Source organism: Cucurbita moschata, unplaced genomic scaffold, assembly GCF_002738365.1.
Source record: "Cucurbita moschata cultivar Rifu unplaced genomic scaffold, Cmos_1.0 Cmo_Scf00002, whole genome shotgun sequence".
In the NCBI taxonomy this organism is placed as follows: domain Eukaryota; kingdom Viridiplantae; phylum Streptophyta; class Magnoliopsida; order Cucurbitales; family Cucurbitaceae; genus Cucurbita; species Cucurbita moschata.
Window position 1 is genome coordinate 2,690,446 of NW_019268518.1, and position 25,039 is coordinate 2,715,484.

A 25,039-nucleotide genomic window follows, 5' to 3' on the forward strand; every position below is an offset into this window, starting at 1 on the left:
GGAAAGAATGAAGGATGCTTTGAGATGTTATATTAGTATGGTTATGTTTTCTATATATGTATCAGTTATCTTGTCTTTTATTGCCTTTTTCCTTTCTCCTGCTTAAGTTAATTAGGTCCACTAGAGTTTTTTTTATTATTTTATTTTTTTTTATCTTTTTTTGTTAACCTAGGATTCTATGAAGCTTTAGGTTTGGAGTTCAGAACCCTTTTCTTTTTGGGTTTTTTGGCAAAAAATATTTCTCTCATGCTCGTACTTCTTATTTAGGTGAATATGGAATCCTTAATCAATCCCCTTGGATTGATACTCCATCTAAGAATTGTCGTCTCCTCGAAACAGCAAGAGCCTTAATGTTTTATATACATGGTTGATGCTGTTTTGACGAGTTGTTTCTTAATAAATCACATGATCTCCTTAATTCATAAAGGTGAAATACCTTATCGTATTTTCTGTCCTAACAACCTTTGATTTCTCTTACACCCAAAATATTTGGTTGTACTTGGTTTGAGATGTTCGTTCTCAACTCAACAAATTAGATCCAAGGTCCTGAAAAGGTATATTCCTTCGTTAATCTTGTGTTCGAAAAGGGTATCAGTTAAACCTTCATAGCCATCAATCATCCATCATATGAAGTTTTATTCACAGACTTTATAGGTACTGTCAAGTTTTATTCGAATCCTTCGTAGCTATCGTTGACAAATTTATTCAAGCCTTCATAGCTACCATTGACAAATTTATTCGTAGTCTTCATAGCTACCCATCATCCACCTGAACCAAATTTATTCGAAACTTTCATAACCAAATTTATTCGAAGTTATCCCATCTTCCACCGGACCAAATTTATTTGGAGTTTTCACAGCTACCATTGAAGTCATGCCTTGATGTTCAAGTGGTGTCGTCGAAGTTGTGCAATCAATATTGCACATAAACTTATCCAGTCCAAGCTGAATAATAGATATTTTCATTTTCTGCTTGAGAGGGGAGTGCAGAAGGATTAGCCTTATGTTAGGAGATTTTTGTGTAATTCATGAGTAGTTATTATCCAAGCTAAAAACAAATGATATCTATTACTCAATTTTGAGGGGAGTATAGAAGGATATTTTTGTAATCCCATTCGATAAGGGGAGTAGGTTGACCCTCCCTAATTGATGTGGTAGGACTTATTTAAATTTAGTTACCTATTATCTAGGATTATTATTTAGATTTATCTTATCTAGAAATTTTATTTAGATTACCTTGTAACTAAGGAATTTAGATTATGTATCAGTTTTGATTTAGTTAGTTTTTCCCTATAAAAGAGACATGTAATTCTCTTAAGAAGAAAAAATAGCAAGCTAATTTAGACTTGCAACAAATATAAAAAATAAAATTAAAAATAAAATAAAGAAGATAAAATAAAAATAAAATCATGCATTGGACTGTACAAACCCAATCATGAAAACACTCAAATTCAACTATATAAAAGCCTCCAACATAATTAGAATAATCAATATCCAAAATGTAATCTCATCCAACCTTAAGAACGTCCATCACTGGTCACAACTTTAGAGAAGCGAAAACTTGACTAGTGAAGAGTATTAGTTGAATAAGTTTAAGGCTTAAGTTTCACCACTTTTTTCTTTTTTCAAGTTTAGAGGTTAAATCTATAGAATTAAAAGCTTAAGCTAAAAAATTTCTCACTAACTTTTAAGCATGGTTAAAAGTAAACTTTCCCCTAAAAATAATGGAAATAATTATTAAAAATGGACATCAGACCAGAATGGATCTAAATGATAAGAGTAGTGCTGCTGGAGTAGGGATTTTCTTGAAAAAATGAAGTGCCTGACCTGGTAATAGAAGTAAATTAAGTAGCTATGAAGAGCAGAAAATTGGAGATCCCACATATCTAATTGAATAAATTTCCACGGTTGGGTGTATGAGGTGAAGCAATACTTCCATGTGAATAAGCTAGAATGTGAGAAACGATTTGAAGAGACACGAAGTGATAATTGCTTGGCTTTAATAGGAGTGATGTTGACCATTGCAAAGTTGGGTGGAGCTGAAAGGAGACTGTTGACCCTCGCTAGAAAGCTCCTTTCTAAAAATTGAAGACAAAAATTTTGGGGGAATCTTTCCCTCAAATTGAAGACAAAAATTTTGGGGGAATACTAACAATGGTTCAGTTTGATAGCACCCTTTTATTGAAGGTGTATTTGGGCAGGTATTGTAAGGCACTTAAAAATGGATAGCGAGGACTTTTCTTATAGTTCCTATCAGAACTCTACATGGCGCTTCAGCCATGGTTCCATGGATAGGAAGAACCGATAACATTCAGGAATAAGACTACAGCCGTAGGTTTCTTTTGACTCATGTTTTAGCTACTGATCGAAAAAAAAGATGAAAGGGAAAGATGCAGCTGTCAGGTTAAATGCTGGAATTGAACGTTATTTCTGTCCATGTGAAATCTCTTTTCTGAACTGCAGTTTAAATGTTGTAGTAGGAACGTGGCTTGCTATGTCGATTTTCACCTACAATTTGACCTATGGCAATTTATTCATTAGGATGTTTGAGTAAATGAAAATAACATTCTGGAACCGATATGTGTTTTACCTTGTCATCTATTTTGTTGGTTATCTCTCTGTTTATTGATTTATATGATCCAGGATCACTTCTTTTATCGTGGCAGTCTTTTCATTTGAATTAAGGTCAATTCTTAATATGCATAATACCAAGTGTGTGCTATGCGTCTTGTGTGTGTATGTACTTGTAAGTAATGGTTTTCTTTAACTAGTTCTCGTTGAATCTCTTTATTTGGTTATGATAAATAGCGAAGCACTTTATATTGATAATTTGATACAACCCATTCCTGGCATAACTCTTTATGTCATTTACAGTGGATGCGTATCCTCAATTTTTCATGTGCAAAGAAGGAAACAACTGTTAAGACTTGCTATTTATTGATTCTTACAGGTACGAGTGGTTCTAGTTTTTCTCATCAAGGCTCCTCTTATGAAGTTACAACAAGAGCAAGAGTAATCATTTTTGACATGACTGCCCTTCAATCAAATAACATTCTAAATCAGTCACCATCTTCTGCCGATCACCTTCAAAGATCACCGAGCAGAGATCACTCTGGTCTTATGAGTTGGCCTCAACTATTGTCCGCTCCAAGACCACCACAGAAGCAGAAATCTGAAAAAACTGAGCGTCCAGCTGAGAGCTTGTCTGCAAAGGCAATGCAGCTAAGCATATACGGCAGCATGGTATGTTCAGTTGTAATATTTCAGATTTCACTTTATAAATAAACCCCCAACGTAATCTCAATATAGCTATTAAATTCTGTTAGGCAAACTTTTCCAATTGGGTATTTGATAAGATCAAGATTTCTTCTTATGGGATATTAGTTGATTGTACGTCTTTTTCTTAATTATTCTTAGGTACTCTTTGTTTCGGTTGAGGATTGTTAGGACGGGTGTCCCACATTGGCTAGTTAAGGGGTTGATCATGGGTTTATAAGAAAGGAATACATCTCCATTGGTACGAGGCCTTTTGGGGAAACTAAAAGTAAATAAGAGCTTATGCTTAAAGTGGACAATATCATACCATTGTGGTGAGTCATGCCCTTAACTTAGTTGTATCAATAGAATTCTCAAATGTCGAACAAAGAAGTTGTGAGCCTCGAAAGTGTAGTCACAAGTGACTCAAGTGTCGAACAAAAGGTGTACTTTATTCGAGGGCTCCAGAGAAAAGGAGTCGAGTCTCGATTAAGAGGAGGATCGAGGGCTCCATAGGTCTTAGGGGAGGCTCTATGGTGTGCTTTGTCGAGGGGAGGATGGTTGAGGATTGTTGGGAGGGGTGACCCACATTTGCTAATTAAGGGGTAGATCATGGGTTTATAAGTAAGGAATACATCTCCATTGGTACAAAGCCTTTTTGGGAATCCAAAAGTAAAGCCACGAGAGCTTATGCTCAAAGTGGACAATATCATTGTGGAGAGCCGTGATTCCTAACTAATTTTATACCTAGTAAAAGGTATCTTATCTTTTTGGCTTCCAAAGATAACTGACTGGTATTTGTTCAGTTTGTCCTAATATCTCAGTCATTACATTTTGATTTTGATTTCATCCTATCTTTCTGCAAGGTTGATACTCGTCAGCGAACTAAGAGTTTTCCAGGCAACATTGTTGAACCATCCCTTAGCCGGTCAAATCCTTCGATGGCTTCGTATAGATGTGCTCCCCTTCCATATGTAAAATCAGAAGGAGCTGCTACAATGAGAAACAGGCTAGATGCAAGAAAGCTACCAACAAGCACTGCTCGGCCACCACAAGAAAAATCAGCTCAAAATGAGACTAATGCAAGGGATGATTCAAGTGAGGAATCAGGTGCTGAGGATGATGGTGTCGTAGTGAGAATTGATTCACCCAGTGTACTTTCATTTCACCAGGTTCCATGAATTCAGAAACTCATTATAATAGGTGTGGTTATTTTTCATTTTGTTTGTAAATTAGTCTGTTTGTGGTCTACATGTGGGCTATATAACAAAGAAATAAGCGTGTATTTGATAGCGGGTGGAGTCCTTGTTTCAAGTTGTTTTATGTTTAGTGAGCAGTTCTTATGTTACCATTGGACATACAGGAAATAATTCCCAGCATGAAGTGGGTGCCTGATGTAGTTTGACCATGAGCAAATAATTATAAACGATCATCTTAGTCTTAATCTTTTCCTTTGAGAATGAAGCTAATCGTAGGTTACTCGAGCATCTTTTCAGAAATTTTTCAAACAAATTAAAGATCTATCAGACATTTTTAAAGTTTAAAGGTTTATCAAGAAAGTTAGAGATCTATCATACACTTGTTCACAAACTAAATAGATACACACTTATGAGTTGAAAGACTAAACTTATAATTTAATCTAATTTTTAATATTAATTCGGTTATATAATAATGCTAGTCTTGTAGTGCATGAACAAAAACTCTCTTTTACTTATTGTCTTGCAAATAATCTCCATCTTTTGCAATCCAAAAGCAGTCCATTTTGTTGCATTTTTCAAACAGCCAAACCGAAATGCTTTTAAATGACTTATGTTCTCCATTTGGCTTCTTCGAGAAACACCAAAACAATGTCGTATCCAAAAGTTTATTCTAAATGTCTAATGGAATTTAGTTCCAACATTAAGATCACGTGGGCCTAAATCACCGTCTTTCGATTTGCAGTGAACAAACAACATTTGACCATCGCTTAGGCTATTCACTACGTGGATATGCCATTTTGTGAACTCCTCAACCTCGACTTGCTCAAATATTGTCAACGGAATAGTAATCATGTCATTTACTAAGTGAAGATCTAGATGACGATATGATTGTGTTTTAAAAGATATTAGCCTTAAAAAGTTTAATTTAGGTCCAATCCAAACTCTTGACATTTTTTGTTACCCCAAGAGATCTTCGATTGATTGTGTGGGAGTATTGGGCCATATTTCCAAGTTGTTGAAGCCCATATTTCTAAGTCCGAGACTAAACACACCCATTATTGGGCCCAAGGTGGCAGGCCTTGGCCCACAATCAGGATCCGCAAATATCATCCATAGTGTGATCCTACGTCATGGAATACCCTGTGACGTCAGTATTAACTTTTTTTTTTAATTAAAAAGAAAAAATTAAACAGTTGAAATCCCAAGATAAATATATTTTAAAAAATATTATAATTTTCTCATCTTTGGGGATTTGAAAAAAGAAAAAAAAGAAAAAAAGAAAAGAAACTAAAACAAAAGTAGCAGACATTCTATCACGCATATCAATGTTTTTATTTAATTTATTATTTGTAAATAAAAAATGGGTTCTCTTTTCTATTTTTCTTTTTTCTTTTTTTTTTTGGCTGCTAAATTATAATAATGAAAAAGTAAAAATTGAAATGAATGGTTAGCATGTGACACAACAAAATCCACTTTTTTTTTTGTTAAATCAATTTATAAACTTTTAATTTAGTGTGGAAAATAATAGCCATTCAAACCCGTCAATCAGATATTAAATACAAAATTTAAAATTTAATGATTTATTAGACATTACGGAACACAATTTTAAATTTAGAGACTACACTCAATTAAACATCCATTTATTTATTTGAATTTACGTGATTTGAAAAAAAAGGCGAAGAATTTGAGTTGGCTTGAATGCGAAGCGATCCTAAGGAAAGCAAGAAAAGGATGAATTAATTAGCTTTTTTTTGTTTTAGGTTCAACAAGCTCATATCACCAGCTGGAAAGTATGCCTCTTCTTCTATTTATTTGAATCACTAAAGTGTTATATATATATTTCTAAAGTTTTTTTTATTAATAAATGAAAAGATTATTCACAATATTGCAAATAAAAATATGTGGAATCAAACATTATTTAATTTGTTGATATAAGTATAGATATTTTTTAGAAAAAAATTATATTCAAATTAATAAATAAATATTGATGGAAATGTCAATAAGTTAACCAAAATTTAATACATTAATAAGTATGAAATTATGTCTTGAAAATAATTTATAGGAATTAGAAAAAAAGGGTTTAATTTAAAAGTTAAAACAATATATTAATTATATTTTTAAACACCTAACTTGAAAATGTGATTAAATAGTAAATCTGAAAGTACAAAAATTCAGAAAGTGGTTGAGATTGTGATTCAAATAACCAAACCCATCCCTACAAAAGTCATATAAAAGTCAAAACCAAAAAGAAATAAATATATTTAATAATAATAATTATTATTATTATTATTATTATTATTATTATAAAGTTTAAAAAAAAGAAAAAGAAAAAAAGAGGGGCCATTCCCAAAGAATAGATCCTATATTTTGAATAAATGGACACAACCGAATGTTCAACTTAGTAGGTATGCATTGCCGCCATTTTCATGCCTTACAGCTTGCAATTTAAAATTACCCATCTTTCAACCCAAATTAAATAAAATTAAATAACACCGTCTCGATCCGATATCAACTGATTTTTCTGATCGTCAATTATTTGATATCCAATTCACTAATTCAGAACTTAATTTGTTCGGGGTGTTTCTTGGGTGATCTTACGTCAGTGGAAACTTTATAAGTTGATTTGCATACCCATCTTGTTGTTGCAGCTATATCGAAAGTTAGTCCACGTACTGTTTGACGATACGAGATTATATTTGCATTGGACCTAAGAAAGGGATTGGAGGGGTGTGAGGTTGGGTGGATGATGCAGCAACATGAGAAGTGGAGTAGAGGGAGGGAAGGGCCCATGTGTTGGATATTGTCGAATTGGGTTACGAAATAAATTAGTTTTTATTGAGCAATTATTTAATCAGCAGTGGGTTCTGAGTTTGAGATTTGTTCATGTGTTTTTTTAGGTGTCAGACCACGCAGTCACTACCACAATATAGGAAATGCCTGCTTTACCTTCTACTACTATTATTATTCTATCGTATATTCAAAATCTTTATTTGGTAGTTGATTACATTACCAATGTGTCACTCGAGTAAACGTAAGATACATAAATGAATCGATGCCATATTCAGATAAGAACAATCTCGTGAAAAGAATGATTAAAAAAACTTAGAAGAATTGAAAATTTATCTATACTAACAAAATACATCTTTCTTTTCGGTAGCTCAATCATACGAACTATACGATTTCTCGAAGAACTTTATGTTGGTCTATGGAGATAGTTTTCTAAGAAGCAAGAAGTACGTAAAGTAACCATATCGCAAGAGATATAAAAGAATGTCGATACTATCAAATACCAAATTCAAATTTCAAATCTTGGGTTCGGGTTATTACAAGTTAATCATTCAAATTTGTCGGAATATATTTTTTAATCCAAATTTTAACCATATAAAACACAATAGTTAGTATAACGCAATGTGATACCTAAATCTAAAATCACTACGATCGTATTGCTAACAAGGTTTCTATAATTATGATAAAAGAGCAAGTAATTCAAAGTCAGTATTCTTAAATGATTTAAAATTGAGCTTATGAAGTTCAATTTCACAACGCAATGTGATAGCTAAATCTAAAAACATAGGATGGAATTGCAAATTGGGTTTCTATAATTATGATAAAAGAGCAAGTAACTCAAATCCGGTATTCTTAAATGATTTAAAAATGAGCTTATAAAGTCGACCCACAGCACACAGTTTCATAAAATCGAACGGTTGTTTTTGTTCGGTGTTTGTACACAGAACTGTCTTGTTTTCATCTTTTTTTCCACTTTTCTTTTTTGTTCTGCAACAAAGCCTCGTTAGATTCAGACCAAAAAGACTGCGTTTCTGTGGTGATGTTTGAGTAAATGACCAAACACCCAAAACATTCATTAAAACTCAATTACAGGCAGCCTTAAACTCATTACCTCCTTCCATCCCTCAATCATTGTATTATATTATATTACAATACACATTTTCTCTCTCCTCTCTCCCTCTTTCTCTCTCCTCTCTGTACAATATTTGGGGGTTTAGCCTCTGGTTCTAATAATAGTGATGCTCCCTCTCCTTCCTCGAGTATGGATTTTGGTCAGCGCCACCACGGCTTTCCCAGACAGCCCCGGTCCCTCCGCCGACACGCACGGCCGACACGCGAAATCCCCAACTGGGTGTCGGACTGGCCGTGTCGGCGGCATCAACATGTTTTCGTTTATGTCGTTTAAGGTTATATCCCCGTCGATGCCTCCGGGCTTCACTAACTCAAATGGATACACCACTTTCCTCTTTTTGGGCCTCTTCGTTACACTGCCACCATCTAATCAATTCAAACCAAATAAATTTTAAAATAAACCCATCAAAATTATTGGAAAATTATTGGAAAATTATTCAAATTGCCCCACCAAGATCGTATTTTGATTATAATTACGCATACCCAATACCCATATCAGCTCAAATTCATAGAAAAATCTCAACAAAAAAAAAAAAAAAAAACCTGTTGAAATTGGCTGCTTGCAAGGCAAAAACTCAGCATCGGCTTGATGTTCATAATAGAAATCATTTGGAGTAGAAAACGCTTCAATTTCTGGCGTTTTCATATCTCCCATGGATAGATCTGTGTTGGTTTCATCGCTAATTCTGCTTTTTGGCGACGCGCCGAACATTTCATCTGAATCATTCAATCAAGCCAAAACCCGAAACGAAAAAAACCCAATTCAGTTTCATTCAATTAAAACAACCCCAACAAACCGTACGTTTGTTTTTTTGTTTCCAAATAAAGTTGGTTCATTTAATAAGCTTCACCATGAACAATTAAAAAAAGCCAAAAAGAAAAAAAACCCACCTGGAGAAACCGTATCATAATAATAATAATCATAATTATGATTGATATGGTGGATTTGGTTGGTGGAATTGAAGGCATCTCCTTCCCACGTGCAACAGGAACTCCAGTAGGTGTGAGGGAATTCCAATTGAAGAAGATGGTGATCGAAACGGGGTCGTTTGGAAGTGAATTCCAGGAAGGCATCTTCCAAGTAGCCGGTGGAAATCGGCGGCGGGGAAGATGGGTGGTGGACGGCGGAGTTGAAGAACGGCAGTGAGTGAAGGTCAGTGAGAGTATTCATGGCGTAATTAGTGAAATTGAAAGTGGCATTTGGGGAATTCAAATTTGGGGATTTATAAATTATTGAAAAGGGTTTATTTATTTAACAAAAAAACAAAAAACAAAAAAGAAAAAAGAAAAAGAGAGAGATTTTGATGATTTTGGAAGAGCTCAGTCAACGGCAAGAAACAAGAAAAAAGTGTTGGGTATTGGGATTCGGAAAATGGGGCGCAACTTTTTTTTTTTTTTTTTTTTTTTCTTTTTCAATGTTTGAATTTATAATAAATTTTATTTAGAAAAAAGAAAGAAAAAAAGAAAAAGAAAAATGTGGGAGACTAAATAATTGCAAATGTGATGATTTAATGTTTTGGGTATGGAAAGGACAGTGAGTTGGCTTCCTCAAAGCATACACAATTCAAATTTTCGCTTTTTCTTTCACTTTAATTCAACTTTCTAAATCTTCAATACACTCTCCTACTTATTACTTCTTTTTTTCTTTTTTTCTTTTTTTCTTTTTTTACTAATTGGCGTTTCGTGTAGCAATTTCGAGTATGAACTAGAAACTAATGATGAATTTGTAAAACTAAGTTCGAACTGATCTTCGATCGAGAAGAATTGACATGATTATTATTTTATGGAGGTTTAAGGGAGTGTAGTAGAGTTATGCTGTTTCAATTTGAAGGAAGAGTCGTTTTGGTGGTGACGGTTGGAGATTCACCTCTCGTGTAAGGTAATTTTAGGATTGTTTTAATAAGATCTGCGATTCTCGTGAAGGAATAGAGAACAAGTTAAGGCAACCTAAAAGATTGAAAGTTGATGTGAAGAAAGAAAATTATCGGTATTGTTCGAGTGTATAAGTTAAAAAGAACGAGCTTTGTAATGTCCCATATGGGTTAGGGAGGAGAACAAATCATCATTTATAAGAGTGGGGAAACCTTCCCCTAGTAGATGCGTTTTAAAGCCTTGAGGGGAAGCCCAAAAAGGAAAACCCAAATAGGACAATATCTGCTAGCGGTGGATCTGGGCCGTTACAAATGATATCAGAGCCAGACACTGGACGATGTGTCAACCTTCTCGCTGTTCTCCGAAGGGGGGTAGACACGAGGCGGTGTGTCAGTAAGGACGCTGGGCTCCAAAGGGAAGTGAATTTGGGGGCGGTCCCACATCGATCAGAGGAAGGAAAGAGTGCCAGCGAAGACGCTGGCCCCAAAAGGAGTGGATTGTGATGTTCTACATGGGTTGGGGAGGAGAACAAATCACCATTTATAGGGGTGTGGAAACCTTCTCGTAGCAAACGCATTTTTAAAGCCTTGAAGAAAAAGCCCAAAGAGGACCATATCTGCTAGCGGTGGATTTGGACCGTTATAAGCTTTTTCTTTTTTGTTCTATTGACTGGTTCAATTTGATCGACCCATTTGATCCAATTAAATCAATTATAATTTTTTTTTTTTGTTAAAGTTTGACTTTTGTTTATTGTTGTTTTTTTTTTTTTCCTGATTTCAATGGTATTGATATTTTCTCTTATTCCAACTCATGCATTGCTTATAAGATAAAAATGTTATTGGATGTAGCTATAACATTAAGTGATTGATAGTTTGTAAATAGCTTACTTGGATAAGAAATTCATATCGACTTTCATTATTGAGCCAGAAAGAGTATTATATGTCATAACTCGACGACCTGATAGTTTGTAAACTCTATACGAAATTATAAATTGGAATAATCGGAATGTAAGAAGGATTTAGAAATTTTTAATAAACGAAATAAATAAGCTATAACATAAACTATAAACTATTATATTATCTAAAGCCTAGCTAAACCATTATTGTGCTAGACTTGTTGTATACCAAAGATAACATGTGGGGTGTCATTCCCTATAAAAGTCTAATGATTAATTGCTAATTGTATTGTAGGGTCGTACTTAAATGATTAATTGCTACTTGTATTATATAGTCAATTAGTTTAGGTATATGACCTCACCCTAATCGTAAATTGCTAATTGTAATGTATAGTCACATTCTAGTTGTTAATAGTTGATAAAACCAACTATTAAGTAAGTCACGGTACATCAATAATTATGATATGAGCTTAGAGGAGATAGACTATATGATATCGAGAATATTGAAATAAGTCACATGACACCAATGATTAAAATAAACTTGGAAGAGCTGTAAGGTTGTAAATCCAACTATTTGGTTAGGCGAGGTGGTAGAGATGAATCGGAGTGGCACAATGACGAGCTAAATAGAAAATTTAATGGAGTAAAATCAGGTTTAATATTGTTTTAGTAATTGATTGACTCAAAAGAGGTGATGATTTATTGATATAAGAAAGCTGTATGGTAAAAAAATTGACTTTTTGGTATGTGTTAAAAATGCAAGTTATTATACGAGGAAACAAAATATTTTAGATTAGTCGAAGCATAAAAGACATTACCCAAACAGAGGTCTAGAGTGAAAATGATCAACCCTCTAAGGGAGGTCAAGTTGGCCGTGAGACCAACTTCTAAATAGAGGTTAGGTTGGGTTTGAGACAAACCTTTTAGGACAACTCCAACTCAAATAACTAAACCATGAAACTGACCCCTAGTGGTCAACTAGCTCAACCATGGAGCGACCCCTAACGATAAGCTCACTCGAATAGAGGACTACTCTAAAGAGTTGGCTAGCTAGACCATGAAGATGACCTTTAAAGGTTAGCTAAATTGGCTAGCACAACCATGAGGTTGAATCTTAAGGGATAACTAGTTCAATTAGCTTACCATGAGGCAGATAAGGGATTAATTAGGCTTTGAGATGAATACCTTATGGTTGGCTCAATCGTGGAGCAGAAAGTCCTAAGAAATCGATTTGATCAGCAAATATCAACTCAATTGTAGTCTAGCTTGAGGCTCCATGTGCTAGTTGTCCAACCGTCATTCTTCTCCTCTAATAAGAGTATCTCAAGATTAATGAGAAGAATGTCGGGAGAACGTTGGCAAACTCCATCTTCTGTTTTGAAACGTATTTCTATACTATCTACGTTACTCAAAAACTTGATTCTAACTCGAACATCAAACCGTGAATAATTTAGCACCTAAATTTGGATAGGTAGCACCTAAGCTAAGGTAAGGTAGCTAAATTTTAGTCTTGTTTTTCATTAAATAGGGTAATTGTTGTAACTTGCATATATGGGTTTGTGTTTTTCTGGAGTGGGACCCACAGTGTGGCATGCTGCTGGGTCCATGATGTTCCATGCTGGTCGTGTGGGACCACTTTCTTTCTTAAGAAAAACAAAATTAAAATTGTTGAGAAGATAATGATGGGAGTTTGAACGGTCGAGATTCTCTGTCTTCACTCAAGTACAATCCAAAGGCATTGATTGACTCAGAATCAGACGGCAGAGGTGGCATCGCATTTCTGCTGTTTTGTGCCCAATGGACAATCAGACGGTTCTGAAACTGCCAAATCACAGATGGGCTTCGTCACTGGGCTGGGCTGAGCTGGGCCCAACGTCGAGATTGTGAAAAACAAATAACATTTATTTATTTATTTTAAAAAAAGTTTGAGACAAGGTGTCCAATCACACAAGGTTTTTGAAATCCAGGCCCGTACACAGATTTTTAGTTTCTAATTTAATATTTCAATTTACTTTCTATAGTTTTTTAATTATAATTTGATATTTATTTGAAAATCTATATATAAAAAATTTAGTTTAATTTAATTCCTATATATTTAAATTGAATTTAGTTATTATGCCCTATTAAAACTTTATTTCAAAACCCGTACTTTTTTTTGTCACGTCCAAAATTTAAATATAATTAGATAAATCAAATAAAAATTATCATTTATTTTTTCACGTAATAAAATAATTTAGAATATTCGTATGATCCACTAATATGCGAAACTTATCCCTTTATAATCAATTAAATTATAAATATAGGTAAAGATGAATGAATTTAAATAATTAGAATTAAACAAACAATTTTATGTGCAATAATTGTGTTTTATTTTATTTTTTCTTTCTATTTTGAAATGATAAAGTGATTAATTTATTTTACTTTCTTTTTTTAGTTGGTCCCCCTCGAATTTATTTATTTGTTTACATCTATAATTTGAAATCAAAATAATGACGTAACTTATTATTAGTAATCATAAAAATGCTTTTGAAATCATAACCATTTTAAACATCTTTAAATTATTGTTTTTTTAGGAAAAAAAGGTGACTTTTTTATAAAAGTAATTAATAAATTATTAAACTTGTCTACTTTTTTTTAAAACCAAATCTAAAATCTTGGTTAAGTTTATTATTATTATCATTTTAGTGGCAGACCTGTTATTTTACGATTTAAAGTTTTCTTAAAAGGCTAAGAAATGAATTATGAACAAATAAATCTAATTTTTTTTTATTAAAAATTACAATTGAAATTATCATTTCGAATCTTAAAATTAATCATACAGAATATAAATTGTTGCTACTACGTCATGTTGGAGAGGGGAACAAAGCATTAGATGCGTTTTAAGACCTTGAGAAAAATTTGAAAGGAAAGTCAAAGAAGACAATATGATATGAATCAAGACATATTGATCATGCAATATCAACGACACATTAAGAAGAATAAAGTTTCATTTATGCAACAAAAGCTTCAAGATACTTGGTGTTTCATTTATGTACTTAGGTTTTAAGACTTCTTATTTAATTTTAGGTTAAATTTACATAATGATTAATTATGATCATAAAATATGAAGATTACGAACTGAGGTCAAAGAGTTTTATTTTGAAACTATATAAAACCCATGTATGTTATGTTTGTAAAGGCGACTTAAAAAATGTAATAAAAAGAGCATTTTTGCTTTCGTCTTGCCAATAGTTAAGTTTCTTTACAATTTTATGTAGTTTAGACTACATGTTTAGAATCATTCAAATTTAACAGGATCGATTGTACTTGTGGAATTATTCGAATCTCAATCAAGTTTTCTTACCGTGAGATATTTGATCAACCATATAATTCAAATCTTACTTTCTGTTTTGAGTGATTTTTTATCACTAAGGCCACGTGTTCTTACCTTTACCTTTAGTCAGTGCTAAGTTTATTTACAATTGTATGTAGTTTAAACGACATGTTTAGAATCATTCAAGATAGACATTATCAACCTTACTTGTAGAATGATTTGAATCTCAAATAAGTGTTTTTGCTTTGAGATATTCGATCAACAAAATAATCTAAATCTTACTTCTTTGGTGGTGATTCCTTATCATAATATTTGCTAACGATGAATTTAAGCTGTTACAAAATGGTATCAAAGTCATATACCGGAGCAGGAAGAGGAACGAAGGGAAAGTCCAAATAAAACAATTATGTGTTTTTTAAATTATTTATTTTTCTTATTCTCACTCAATTAATCGAGATAGAAACAAACCAAACAAAAGTGTACCGACTCGACACGTATGTTTGAACCTCTATTGAGGATCGAATATATTTAAAAGAAAGCGCTCGTACATGTAAATATGAAAATAACACAATCATTCCCTTATTTATTTGGATGAAATTTGGTAGCATAGTTATAACATAACATTATAACATCTCTCAAAGTGGGTGTGGGCTGCTGTCTCAAGGGAGAGTGTACTCTGCAAAATCAAAACCACATTATTCAATATATTTGTTTCAGATTAAAACTATGGAATTTTAGAAAATCTAATAATTCTTTACAATATTTAATTTCATTTTGGTCGATTTAAATATTAAAAAAATTAACTAATAAAAAAGGAAACAATAGCTCTGAGCTTACTCCCACATTTCTTGCCGGCGGGACGGTTTCTGATGTTGCAGCGTTTGGGGATGGTAATGGCAATGGCCGGATTAATTCCGGCCTGCTTACTCACCGGCGAAAGCAGAATAGCGCACAAGCATTTCGGAGAAGTATTAAACATCGCCGCCACTCTGCTACAGCAAGCCGGCGAAACCTTAGCTCTGGCATCCCTGGTGGCCGCCAGGCACGGCGTCAGCCCCAACGCCGCGGACTCTACCGGTGTCTTCCCGCACTCTCCTGCCGCCCCAGCTGGGGCAATGAAACCCTCGGAAGCCACCAGAATTACAAACACCGCCACAATGAGAGGTTTTGAAACAGAGGAAAAGGAGGCCATGATTGTAAAATGTTGATTGATGAAGCAGAGATGGAGTTGGGTTTTGGTTTAGCATGAATTGGGTGAATTTATAGTATGTGTAGTGGGGTTGTTTGGTGAGTTAGTGGGGTGGTTGTGTGGGAAAATCTGGAAGAATTGCGTGGGATTCTTGTTTAGTATTGGGTTTTCTTGTGGAACAATCATTTGGATTTGGAAGCCCTTATAAATTATCACTATTGTTCTAATGCTTAATGCCCCATCATGGATGAACTCAGGCGTACGTGATCACGAACCCATTTTTAATTAACCATTTCAACAAACTTGGTTTATAGATTTAAATGAATACAGACCAACATTCGATAAAATTGGAATAAGCCACACGAAAATAGAAATAGGTGGACATGTGACAATGGAGTAAAAAAGGGACATATAAATGAACTGATATCAAATCCGAATCAAAAGTAATTTCGAACTAAAAATCCGAATTAAAAGTAATTTTGAACTAAAAATAAATTAAAGGAAGGAAGGATGGAAAGTTGGAAGAGAATGATGAATAATGATTCCACTAACATGTTTGTGTGCCATCAGCGTTACACGTGTAATGGTAGGCATTATGAAGACTTGTCATTGGGTTGTTGATGCACTAAGAAATAAACAACAATAAATTGAAAACCTTACAAGAAAGCTTAATATTTGTTATTGGTGAGCTTGAACCGTTACACCTCGTGAGCTTAGCCTGACTCAATGCACTAACGCATCGTTAGACGCCACAAAAGGAAAATGCTCGTATGATATCATGATGGACATAAATATCGAAACTAGTGTCCATACTAGCATAATGTAACAGGGAATGCACATGACATACATAAATGCATGAGATTCCCATAGTTTTTAAAGTCTTGTCCTTGACGATGCGTGTGTTCGTCGGAAATCTCACAAGGCATTCGTTCCCTCTCTATGTCAACTCATACTCCACACTCTTGTTGGTGTGTCCTTTAGGGACGTGACCGAGTGGAGTGTATTTTGCCCTCGACGATACACTATTTTATTTTTCTATGTTCTATTAAGTCTTGCCCTCACAAATCATATATTTAAAGAAAAAAAAAATTTGTGCGTAGAGAGTAACCATCGGAATCAAAAGAACAAAAGAAATTAAATTGCACCAAGTAATCAAAATATTCTAAATAAAAAATAAAAAAAAAAACTTCTTAATTAAATAATCTTCACACTCCCACATGAATCCAAGGCTTTTGAATTCATTGCTTTAATGCTCATGAAAAATCATGATCTTACTTTTCCAAGTTTGAGTAAAACGTTTGATCTTCCCCACAAGTAATGTGATAAGATAAGGAATCAACTACAAGGGGAATAAGATTCGGATTACCTTGTGGATCGAATATCTCAAGCAAAGAACATTTTGTTTGAGATTCGAATCACTCCAGAAGCAAGATCGATCATGTCTAGCTTCAATGATTCTTGTTGATCAAGTAATCTCAAACACTTGTTTGAGATTCGAATCACTCCACAAGCAAGATTGATCATATCGAGCTTGAATGATTCTACATGCAACCTAAACTACATAGAGTTGCAAAGAAACTTAGCCATTGGCTAAAGAAAAGCACAAATGCTTCTTTTGATATATCTTCTAAGTCTTTTCTACTTTTTCTTCCCCTTGTAGTGATTCCTTATCGTATCATAATGCCTTTTGAAATCACAACTTCGAACTATATATACATTATGTTTGAGATCCAATGAATACTCGCATCAACCATGGCTGGGTTTGTTGACGGTATTACATATTGTGGATCAGTAAGCGAGAAGACCATAATGCATTACAAAAGCTCTCATACCATACTTCTGGTTGGAGAAGGCGACTTCTCCTTCTCGGCATGCTTGGCCAAGGCCTTTGGGTCTGCTGCCAACATGGTTGCCACTTCCCTCGACTCTAATGGTAATAATGTTGTAAATTGTCATAAGTTTTGATTTGATTTGGTTATTTGGATTAGCTTTGATTTGATTATTTGAAATAGATTTGATGGGTTATTTGGATTAGATTTAGTTATATATAGGGATTTGGTATTGGAATTAAGTTTAGAGTGTCATATTGTATTTCTTTAGTGACATATTGGTGAGAGTCTTTGTAGTGTGATAGTGAGGTATTCACTTGTAACGCTTTGTTTTATGAGTGATTGGTTGCTACCAGTGGAGGTAGGGGAATTTCTTCTCTCCGAACCACGTAAATATCTTAATGTCTTTTTGTGTAATTTCGTTTATTGGTGTTGTGAGTACATTTGTTCCACTTTCAGCGAACAACAAGTGATGTTCAATGCTGTCCATTTTGAATATAAGTTTATGATTTTGTTTTAAGCTTTCTCAAAAAGCTTCTTGCTATTGGAAATGTATTATTTATTTATAAACTATTATCATTTTCTAAATTAGCTAATGTTATACTTTCTTCCAATAATCTTCAACAGAGGTGTTGCTGCGTAAGTACAGTCGTGTGGCTGCCAACTTAGAAGCGTTGGGGCTGCTCGGTGGCACGGTGTTGCATGAAGTGGATGCGACAGCAATGAGCCGACACTGCAGCCTTTGCTACAAGGAATTTGATCGTATAATATTCAACTTCCCACATGCAGGGTTTTCTTTCCCAGAAAGTGACGCTGTTCAAATTAAGTATACCCCTTCCTTTTTAACTTATATTTATTTAATTATACAAATGGTTATAAATAGAGAACTTTCACTATCATTTAGATCATTCGGGTACGATCGATTGACAGGTGTTTGTGATTACTTGTTTTTGATAGACTCCACCAAGATCTTGTGAGAGGATTTCTTAGGGAAGCAAGGAAATTGGTGAGTGATAAAGGTGAAATTCACATAACCCACAAGATCTCACATCCTTATTGTGAATGGGAGATTGAGAAATTGGCAAAAAAGGAGGGGCTGCTTCTGAAGGAGACGGCAGAGTTTAGTCGGTGGGATTATCCAAATTATGAGAATAAAAGAGGGGGAGGTGGCAATAGCGACCACGCCTTCCCCGTCGGTGCAGTCGGTGCATGCGCTACATTCAAGTTTGTGAGGTACTAAGGTTAAGTTCATTACTAACTCACGAATGTAGACAATATCATATTATTGTATAGATTCGTGATTTCTAATAGAATAAAAGTGACATGGGTTAGAAGGAGGACTAACATGTCAAACGAACAAATTGTCTCTCCGTCTTAATCTTCCCTAAATATTTCATAACATCTTAATGTTAATTTATCATCTAATTGATCTTAAACCCACAATCAGAAACAATGTGTAGCTATAACATGTATAATTAATTATTCGATTTGATGATGTAGTAATTATTTACGATTAATTTTTTTTAAACTTTGTTAAAATCATTTATTTGAAAATAATTATTAATATTAATAGCTAAACACACTCAAAAACTTAAAATTTGATGGTAAAAGATTTTATTTAATATATTTTACCCTCCCATATACATTATTTGATTTTTGAATAATAAGTGGGACAATATATATATACAATTAAAACAAAATATTAAATAATAATTAATTATTTTAAATGAAATAACAAACATCATTCTATGAGTACCACATACATAAATTAATTAAACAAAATATTAAATTAACTTTTAACCGCTGGTTTGTTGCTCCAATGTGCCACCAACCTGTTAAATTTGTTGCATAACCCACCGCTTTACATAAATTACATACCAAATTATGATTTGCTCAAAAGAATTTAAAATATATATATATGTATATATTATTCTATTTCAAATCTTGTGACATATATATAGCTTTAAAATTTTAGAACAAAAATAATAATAATAATAATGAAAGAAACTTATTTCCTTAACAGCAACTATGATCTTCTCATTTGGCAATTACGGTAACTGAAGGACCAGCTTGATTTGCAGCAAGCTTGATCTTCCTAGCCTTGGTTATATTCCTCCAATAACTTGCTATTTCCCTCTCTGTTTCCTTTGCCTTCTCTTTTTTGCCGTCTTCTAAGCTTGTCGATTTTCCACTGTTCTTGGGTGGCAGAGTATCAAGCTCGGCCAACACTTTGATGATATCAAGCACCAGCCGCTCTGCAAGAGTGCGCGAGAAGTCTTCTCTGATCACCACGCGAAGAACCGACACATGCTTCGCCCCCTCTGGCATTGGGTATGCCGGTACGATCCACCCGAACCGTCGCAGCATTTCCGACACCTCGAATTCGTCGTGCCGGCTTCTGTCTTTCAGAGAGAATGCCACCACTGGCACCCCCATGTCCTTCGACGCTATGCTGAACCTTCCTGTGTTTTCAAGCCCTTGCTTCAGCACCATTGCGTTGTCGTGACAATTCTGCATCACGTTCTGATACCCCTGTTGTTCATTATATTATATACCCATTATTGTTATCACCCAAATTCATTAACAAATCGAATGTTTTGACACGGAATCGAACCCATCTCTTACCTCGAAACCCAAGCGGATTAGTTGGTAATACTGAGCGATGATTTGGCTTGACCCTGAAAGCGGATTGATGGGGAAATTATTAGACTGTTGATGGGGGGGAAATGGAGTTTGATTAGAGAAATTGGGATGATCTTACCTTTGGAGAAGTTGAGAGTGAAGGTGGGTTGATCCGCTCCGAGGTAATTTATGTGGAAAATCAGCTCTTCAGGCAAATCCTCTTTGGTTCTCCAAATGACCCATCCAATTCCGGCGTAGACAAGCCCATATTTGTGCCCACTCACATTGATGCTCTTCACCAACGGAAGCCGGAAGTCCCATTCGAGGTCTGGATACAAAAACGGCGCTATGAATCCACCGCTGGCAGCATCCACATGAATTGGAGTATCCCACCCTGTTTTCTTGTTCTTCTCCACCAACAAATCATTCAACAGCTTCACATCTTCGAATTCCCCATTGTAAGTCGACCCCAAAATGGCGGCGACGCAGATGGTGTTCTCATCCACCATCTCCACCGCCTTGACAGGGTCCATCACGTAATACCCTTCTCTCACCTTCACTTCCTTCAGCTCCACTTCAAAGTACCTCGCGAATTTCTCCCAACAAACTTGAACATTCGCCCCTGTCACGATATTCGGCTTATCATAAGGCTTCCCCTCTGCTTTCCGCTTGTTCTGCCACTTCCTCTTGAAGGCCAATCCCGCCAACATGATGGCCTCCGAGGATCCCACCGTGCCAACTCCAACCGCCGTGTCGGAGTCTCCCAAGGGAGCGTTAAAGAGATGGGCAATCATGTTGACACATCGGTTCTGAAGCTCGGTGGTGACAGGGTACTCGTCCATATCGACGTAGTTCTTGTTGACAGAGTCCATCACCAGCTTATCGCACTCGGGCTCCATCCAAGTGGTGACGAAGGAAGCCAAATTGAGCCTGGGGTTGCCATCGAGCATGAGCTCGTCGTTGATGATCTGAAAAGCAGCCTCCTTGGGCATGGAGTTTTCGGGCATGGTGAATCTTGGAGCAGAGTCCCGCACATAGCGAGAGGCAAAGGTGGAATGGACAGAGACGTCCGATTCAGAGAAAGTCTTGGGAAGCACCATTTTTGGGTATCGTATGAATTTGAAAGAGAAAGATGAAAATTGTATGGAAATTGGTGGAGAAAGATGAATAGGGAAGGGTGGGTTTTATAGTACAAAAAGTGGAGAATCAAGCAGGGGAGGCAGGAACAAGCAGAGCAATGGGGATTGGTCAAAGAGCGTAGCGGTTTAACCATGCATTTGAAAATTCGAAATTTGGAGCTTATTGTTTTTGGATTATGCTTGATTTGAAAATGACAGTTCTTTTCCGGTGGAGGTTTTATTTGACGGTTCTTCTACATTTTTTTTTCTTTTTTTCCAAATATTTTCTTAGTCAATGTTCCTACTTTTCAACTCTTCAATTTTTAATTCTTACAAAAACATGTCTTAGTTGAATAAGAATGTAAACACAAGTGTTAGGTTGTTTTTTTTTTGTGTACGAACCACGAGCGTTCTTCTTATAATTCATTTATTATGACAATTAATATTGTTCCGTTAAAATATCTTATGATATGACTAGTTCCATTATTAAAGCCGTTAAAGTATCTTTTGGCTCTTGCTTTTTTGTCGATAAGTTCCGAGGTTTGTATGGTCTCTTTCTCCTAAGAATTGGGTTATAAAAGCTGGTATCAATTTTGTTAAGAAACCAATCAAAATATCTTCTCAATTTTCTAAACCACTCTATGATTCCTTCTATCAAAGTGAAGAAGAGTTACGTCTAATTCTTCAATTCTTCGTGTCTTCTGGATGTTATCTTGGATGATCCTATCTCTTTCCGTATCTCCAACTACTAGGCTTTCTAAGATGGACTATCGATCAAAGCCTAATCGATCACGACCAACAAGTGCTAGCCACCCTTAGCCAATAGGTATTGGGTGGCTTCGGTTTGATTTTTAATGCTTCGTCCTCTATTATAATCGTTCTTGATATTGTAATTTTTATTTTCTACCGTTTTCTCACCCTTGAATTCAATTGGCATGTTTTGTAGAAGATTGTTAGGAGTGAGTCACGCATTAGCTAATTTAAGAAATGATCATGGGTTTATAAGCAAACGAGTACATCTCTATTAACATGAGGCCTTTTGGAGAAGCTCAAAACAAAACCACGATAACTCATGCTTAAAGTGATGATTTTGTTTTATAATTAGATTGAAAGGACATGCAAGTACGCAGCCGCATGCCCCTCGTGAGATGTTAGGTCGACATGACTTAATTCCTTTTGTATTTTGGTCCAATTTTAAAAAAAAAAAAAAATTAAAAAAATACAAATTCAAAACTATCCTTATCTTTAGTACCACGTTTCAAAAATATACTTTAACTTTCAAGGGTAACGTTGAAAAGTTTAGAGATAAATTTATGAGATGTCGATAGACAGTTTTCATTCATACATGCTTAGACTGTAAGAATTTTTTAAAACTTTTTTATATAATAGTAAAGAGTATTTTTTAATATAGTAATAACCAGATATGTTTTTGAAACACTATATTATTTAAACAATATTTTTTTAAAAAAAATTAGCATTATTGAACTTAAAAGTTTAGTGGTATTTCTATATTTAGAGAAAATACAAAGTTTAACTAAATTTGCCCATAGGTTTGTTATTCCAAACTTCCAATCATCTAAAAAAAAATTAAAAATTCCAAGTTTATGATAATTCTGATATTCATAATTATTAATTAGAATTATTAAGTTAATTGCGTAATGCCATTTCAAACATTAATTATTCACACGTCTTTACATTTATTAATTATATTAATTAACCTCTAAAACTTTGTCTAATCTCATAAATAACATGCCAACTTGTTAATTTGAAAACCCATTTCTCCACCAAAAATTAAGACATAATTAACACCTTTTTTTTCCCTTGACATCCTAATTTATTTACATCAAATATTAACCAAAAAATAAATAAAATATGTTAATAATTATCATATTAAATAAAAAGATATATGGATTACTATTATTTAAGTTAATAAATTATTATTAAGATTATTAAAAATAGTTTTTTTTTTCAATAAGAAGAGGTTCAACAAATTAAAATAATTTATTTTTTTTAAAAAAAAAACCCATAAATTTAGTCTAACCCAATTACGAAAACTAATAAAATAATGGTTTGAAATCGGGTGCTTCCTTTAAAAAAAAATCAGAGAAAAATGGGGAAAAAAAGAAAATCAACTATTTTGAATGCTAAATAAATTAGCAAATTTATTGCGTTGAAGAGAAAAGTCAAAAGGATATGAAAGTCAACATAGAGATACGGGCAGCCGGGCAGGGCATCAAGGAATCTCAATTCTCCACGTCCCAGGGAATCAAAGTTGGACGCTGCGAATCTAATTCGCTTAATTATTTTAAATATGAATAGTATAAGTCAACGAAAGATACGGGCAGCCGGGCAGGAACCTCAATTATCCGCGTCTTTGACCAAACCAACGAATTAAATTTGGAGACGATGAATCTAATTCGCGTTAATTATTTTAAATATAAACGTCAATAGATTAAATTGTGAATTTAGTTAGAAAATTAGAATTAATTTAATAAAATTAGTTTATGATATGTTTACTTAACAACTAAGATAAACTTTGTTGAAAAGGGGAATGAAACATTCATTATAAAGATATGAAAATTTCTACCTATCGAATGCGTTTTAAAACATTGAGGGGAAGCTCGGAAGGAAAAGTCCAAAGATGACAATATCTACTAGCGGTAAGATTTGGCTGTTATGTGAACTCTATGATTAAGATAAGTTCGGAGCTAGATGAGCTAATTGAGTCTTGACCACGAAAATGGAAACGGTCTAAGATCTATACGAGAGATTTTAGTCTATGACCTATGGAAGTCCTATAAGTTAGACGCGTGGTTTAAGAACTAAAAACATGATTTATGGATTATTAAGAATCGACAAGCGAGATACTTACTGAACATTTTTATATTCATTTGAGTGTACACGATATGTAACGAGTACATACCCAAAATTAATTAGGATCTTCTGTTGAACTCTTGAATGATACCCAAAATTAATTAGGATCTTCTGTTGAACTCTTGAATGATGTATATGTAAAAACTATTTTACAAACTTTCTAAATGATTCTTGTAAATCACTTGCTTCAATGTGAAAGCATAATAACAAAGATTTAAAATATTCATGATAAACGAGATTGTTCTCGAATGCTTAGTGTGAAAGCATGAATGACTAGAAATGCTATTCATCTCTCTAAAAGATTTTTATTTTTTTTTTCCTTTTTTTTTGTGCTTTTAATAACTTGCTTGGAAATGGAAACCAGCACATTTAGAAATTATTCTTTCATTTTAGAAGCTTGTATTGTGTTCATATAATATATATTAATAATATTACTTAATTTGGATCATATTTAAAAAAATATATTTGTGAATTTTCACTTTGTTTAAAAAATACTCGTGAATTTTAAAAAAAATTAAAATATACCTACCATTAATTTTAAAGGTAAACCGCTAATATTTTATTTTAAAAAAATATTATTGAAAAAAGTTGGTAAAATATAAATATATAAATATAAAATGTGGAAAATGGGAATTGTTAGGGTCAATAAAACCGCCGCCAGAAAAGTTGTGTCCTTCCAAATCAGACCATCAAAACAACATGCTTGCCAAACCGGAATTCTTCAAATTGTACGGTCAACGATGACTGGTTTGACGGATTTGCTGTGGTGCCCTCAAAGAAAACCATATTTCTATAACCCACCCCAGATTCTTCGGGTTTCCGGGCCCCACCCGCTATTGCCAATTACAATGGTCAAGCTGGGTGATTTCTTGAACTTCAAGGCAGGGTGTTTAATTGATTCTAGATCTCTCTATTTTTTCCCCCTTTTTTTAATTATTATTATTATTGATTCTAGA

General features: G+C 34.1%; 5 protein-coding genes across 7 annotated transcripts in view; 2 read left to right on the plus strand and 3 right to left on the minus strand.

The window, feature by feature from the left end:
* LOC111457781 (sodium/hydrogen exchanger 8) overlaps positions 1–4,707 on the plus strand; it is a 41,670-nt gene extending 36,963 nt beyond the window's left edge. For all 3 annotated transcript variants that reach the window (XM_023100181.1, XM_023100195.1, XM_023100188.1), the window contains 2 exons: positions 2,950–3,242; positions 4,121–4,707. In XM_023100181.1, the coding sequence (XP_022955949.1) occupies positions 2,950–3,242; positions 4,121–4,435 (608 nt within the window). In that variant the 3' untranslated portion in view covers positions 4,436–4,707. The remainder of the gene's footprint in view (positions 1–2,949; positions 3,243–4,120) is intronic.
* Positions 4,708–8,268: 3,561 nt separating this feature from the next.
* LOC111463253 lies at positions 8,269–9,674 on the minus strand. The gene is made up of 3 exons (XM_023107122.1): positions 9,263–9,674; positions 8,915–9,088; positions 8,269–8,737 (listed from the first exon to the last, which is right to left on the minus strand). Exons 1-3 carry the CDS (start codon positions 9,540–9,542, stop codon positions 8,454–8,456), a joined length of 738 nt encoding a protein of 245 aa, XP_022962890.1. The 5' UTR covers positions 9,543–9,674; the 3' UTR covers positions 8,269–8,453.
* A 5,274-nt stretch (positions 9,675–14,948) lies between these two features.
* LOC111463265 (non-specific lipid transfer protein GPI-anchored 2) lies at positions 14,949–15,692 on the minus strand. Its single transcript, XM_023107134.1, has 2 exons — positions 15,289–15,692; positions 14,949–15,127 (listed from the first exon to the last, which is right to left on the minus strand). Exons 1-2 carry the CDS (start codon positions 15,641–15,643, stop codon positions 15,111–15,113), a joined length of 372 nt encoding a protein of 123 aa, XP_022962902.1. The 5' UTR covers positions 15,644–15,692; the 3' UTR covers positions 14,949–15,110.
* Positions 15,693–17,392: 1,700 nt separating this feature from the next.
* Positions 17,393–18,709, plus strand: LOC111460425 (uncharacterized protein At4g26485-like). Its single transcript, XM_023103692.1, has 3 exons — positions 17,393–17,573; positions 18,097–18,295; positions 18,427–18,709. Exons 1-3 carry the CDS (start codon positions 17,393–17,395, stop codon positions 18,707–18,709), a joined length of 663 nt encoding a protein of 220 aa, XP_022959460.1.
* A 707-nt stretch (positions 18,710–19,416) lies between these two features.
* LOC111463243 (glutamate decarboxylase 4-like) lies at positions 19,417–21,252 on the minus strand. Its single transcript, XM_023107111.1, has 3 exons — positions 20,231–21,252; positions 20,095–20,147; positions 19,417–20,001 (listed from the first exon to the last, which is right to left on the minus strand). Exons 1-3 carry the CDS (start codon positions 21,189–21,191, stop codon positions 19,507–19,509), a joined length of 1,509 nt encoding a protein of 502 aa, XP_022962879.1. The 5' UTR covers positions 21,192–21,252; the 3' UTR covers positions 19,417–19,506.
* Between the last annotated feature and the right edge of the window lie 3,787 nt (positions 21,253–25,039).

Bases quoted from the DNA above. Each gene is read 5' to 3' on its own strand.
- LOC111463253 (XM_023107122.1), bottom strand. From the start codon at position 9,542: ATGAATACTCTCACTGACCTTCACTCACTGCCGTTCTTCAACTCCGCC. The intron at 9,089-9,262 runs GTGGGTTTTTTT...TGAATGATTCAG, and splicing joins TTATGATACGGTTTCTCCAG to ATGAAATGTTCGGCGCGTCG. The intron at 8,738-8,914 runs GTTTTTTTTTTT...TGAATTGATTAG, and splicing joins CAAGCAGCCAATTTCAACAG to ATGGTGGCAGTGTAACGAAG.
- LOC111463243 (XM_023107111.1), bottom strand. From the start codon at position 21,191: ATGGTGCTTCCCAAGACTTTCTCTGAATCGGACGTCTCTGTCCATTCC. The intron at 20,148-20,230 runs GTAAGATCATCC...ATCCGCTTTCAG, and splicing joins CACTCTCAACTTCTCCAAAG to GGTCAAGCCAAATCATCGCT. The intron at 20,002-20,094 runs GTAAGAGATGGG...AATGAACAACAG, and splicing joins TAATCCGCTTGGGTTTCGAG to GGGTATCAGAACGTGATGCA.
- LOC111463265 (XM_023107134.1), bottom strand. From the start codon at position 15,643: ATGGCCTCCTTTTCCTCTGTTTCAAAACCTCTCATTGTGGCGGTGTTT.
- LOC111460425 (XM_023103692.1), top strand. From the start codon at position 17,393: ATGGCTGGGTTTGTTGACGGTATTACATATTGTGGATCAGTAAGCGAG. The intron at 17,574-18,096 runs GTAATAATGTTG...AATCTTCAACAG, and splicing joins CACTTCCCTCGACTCTAATG to AGGTGTTGCTGCGTAAGTAC. The intron at 18,296-18,426 runs GTATACCCCTTC...TGTTTTTGATAG, and splicing joins AGTGACGCTGTTCAAATTAA to ACTCCACCAAGATCTTGTGA.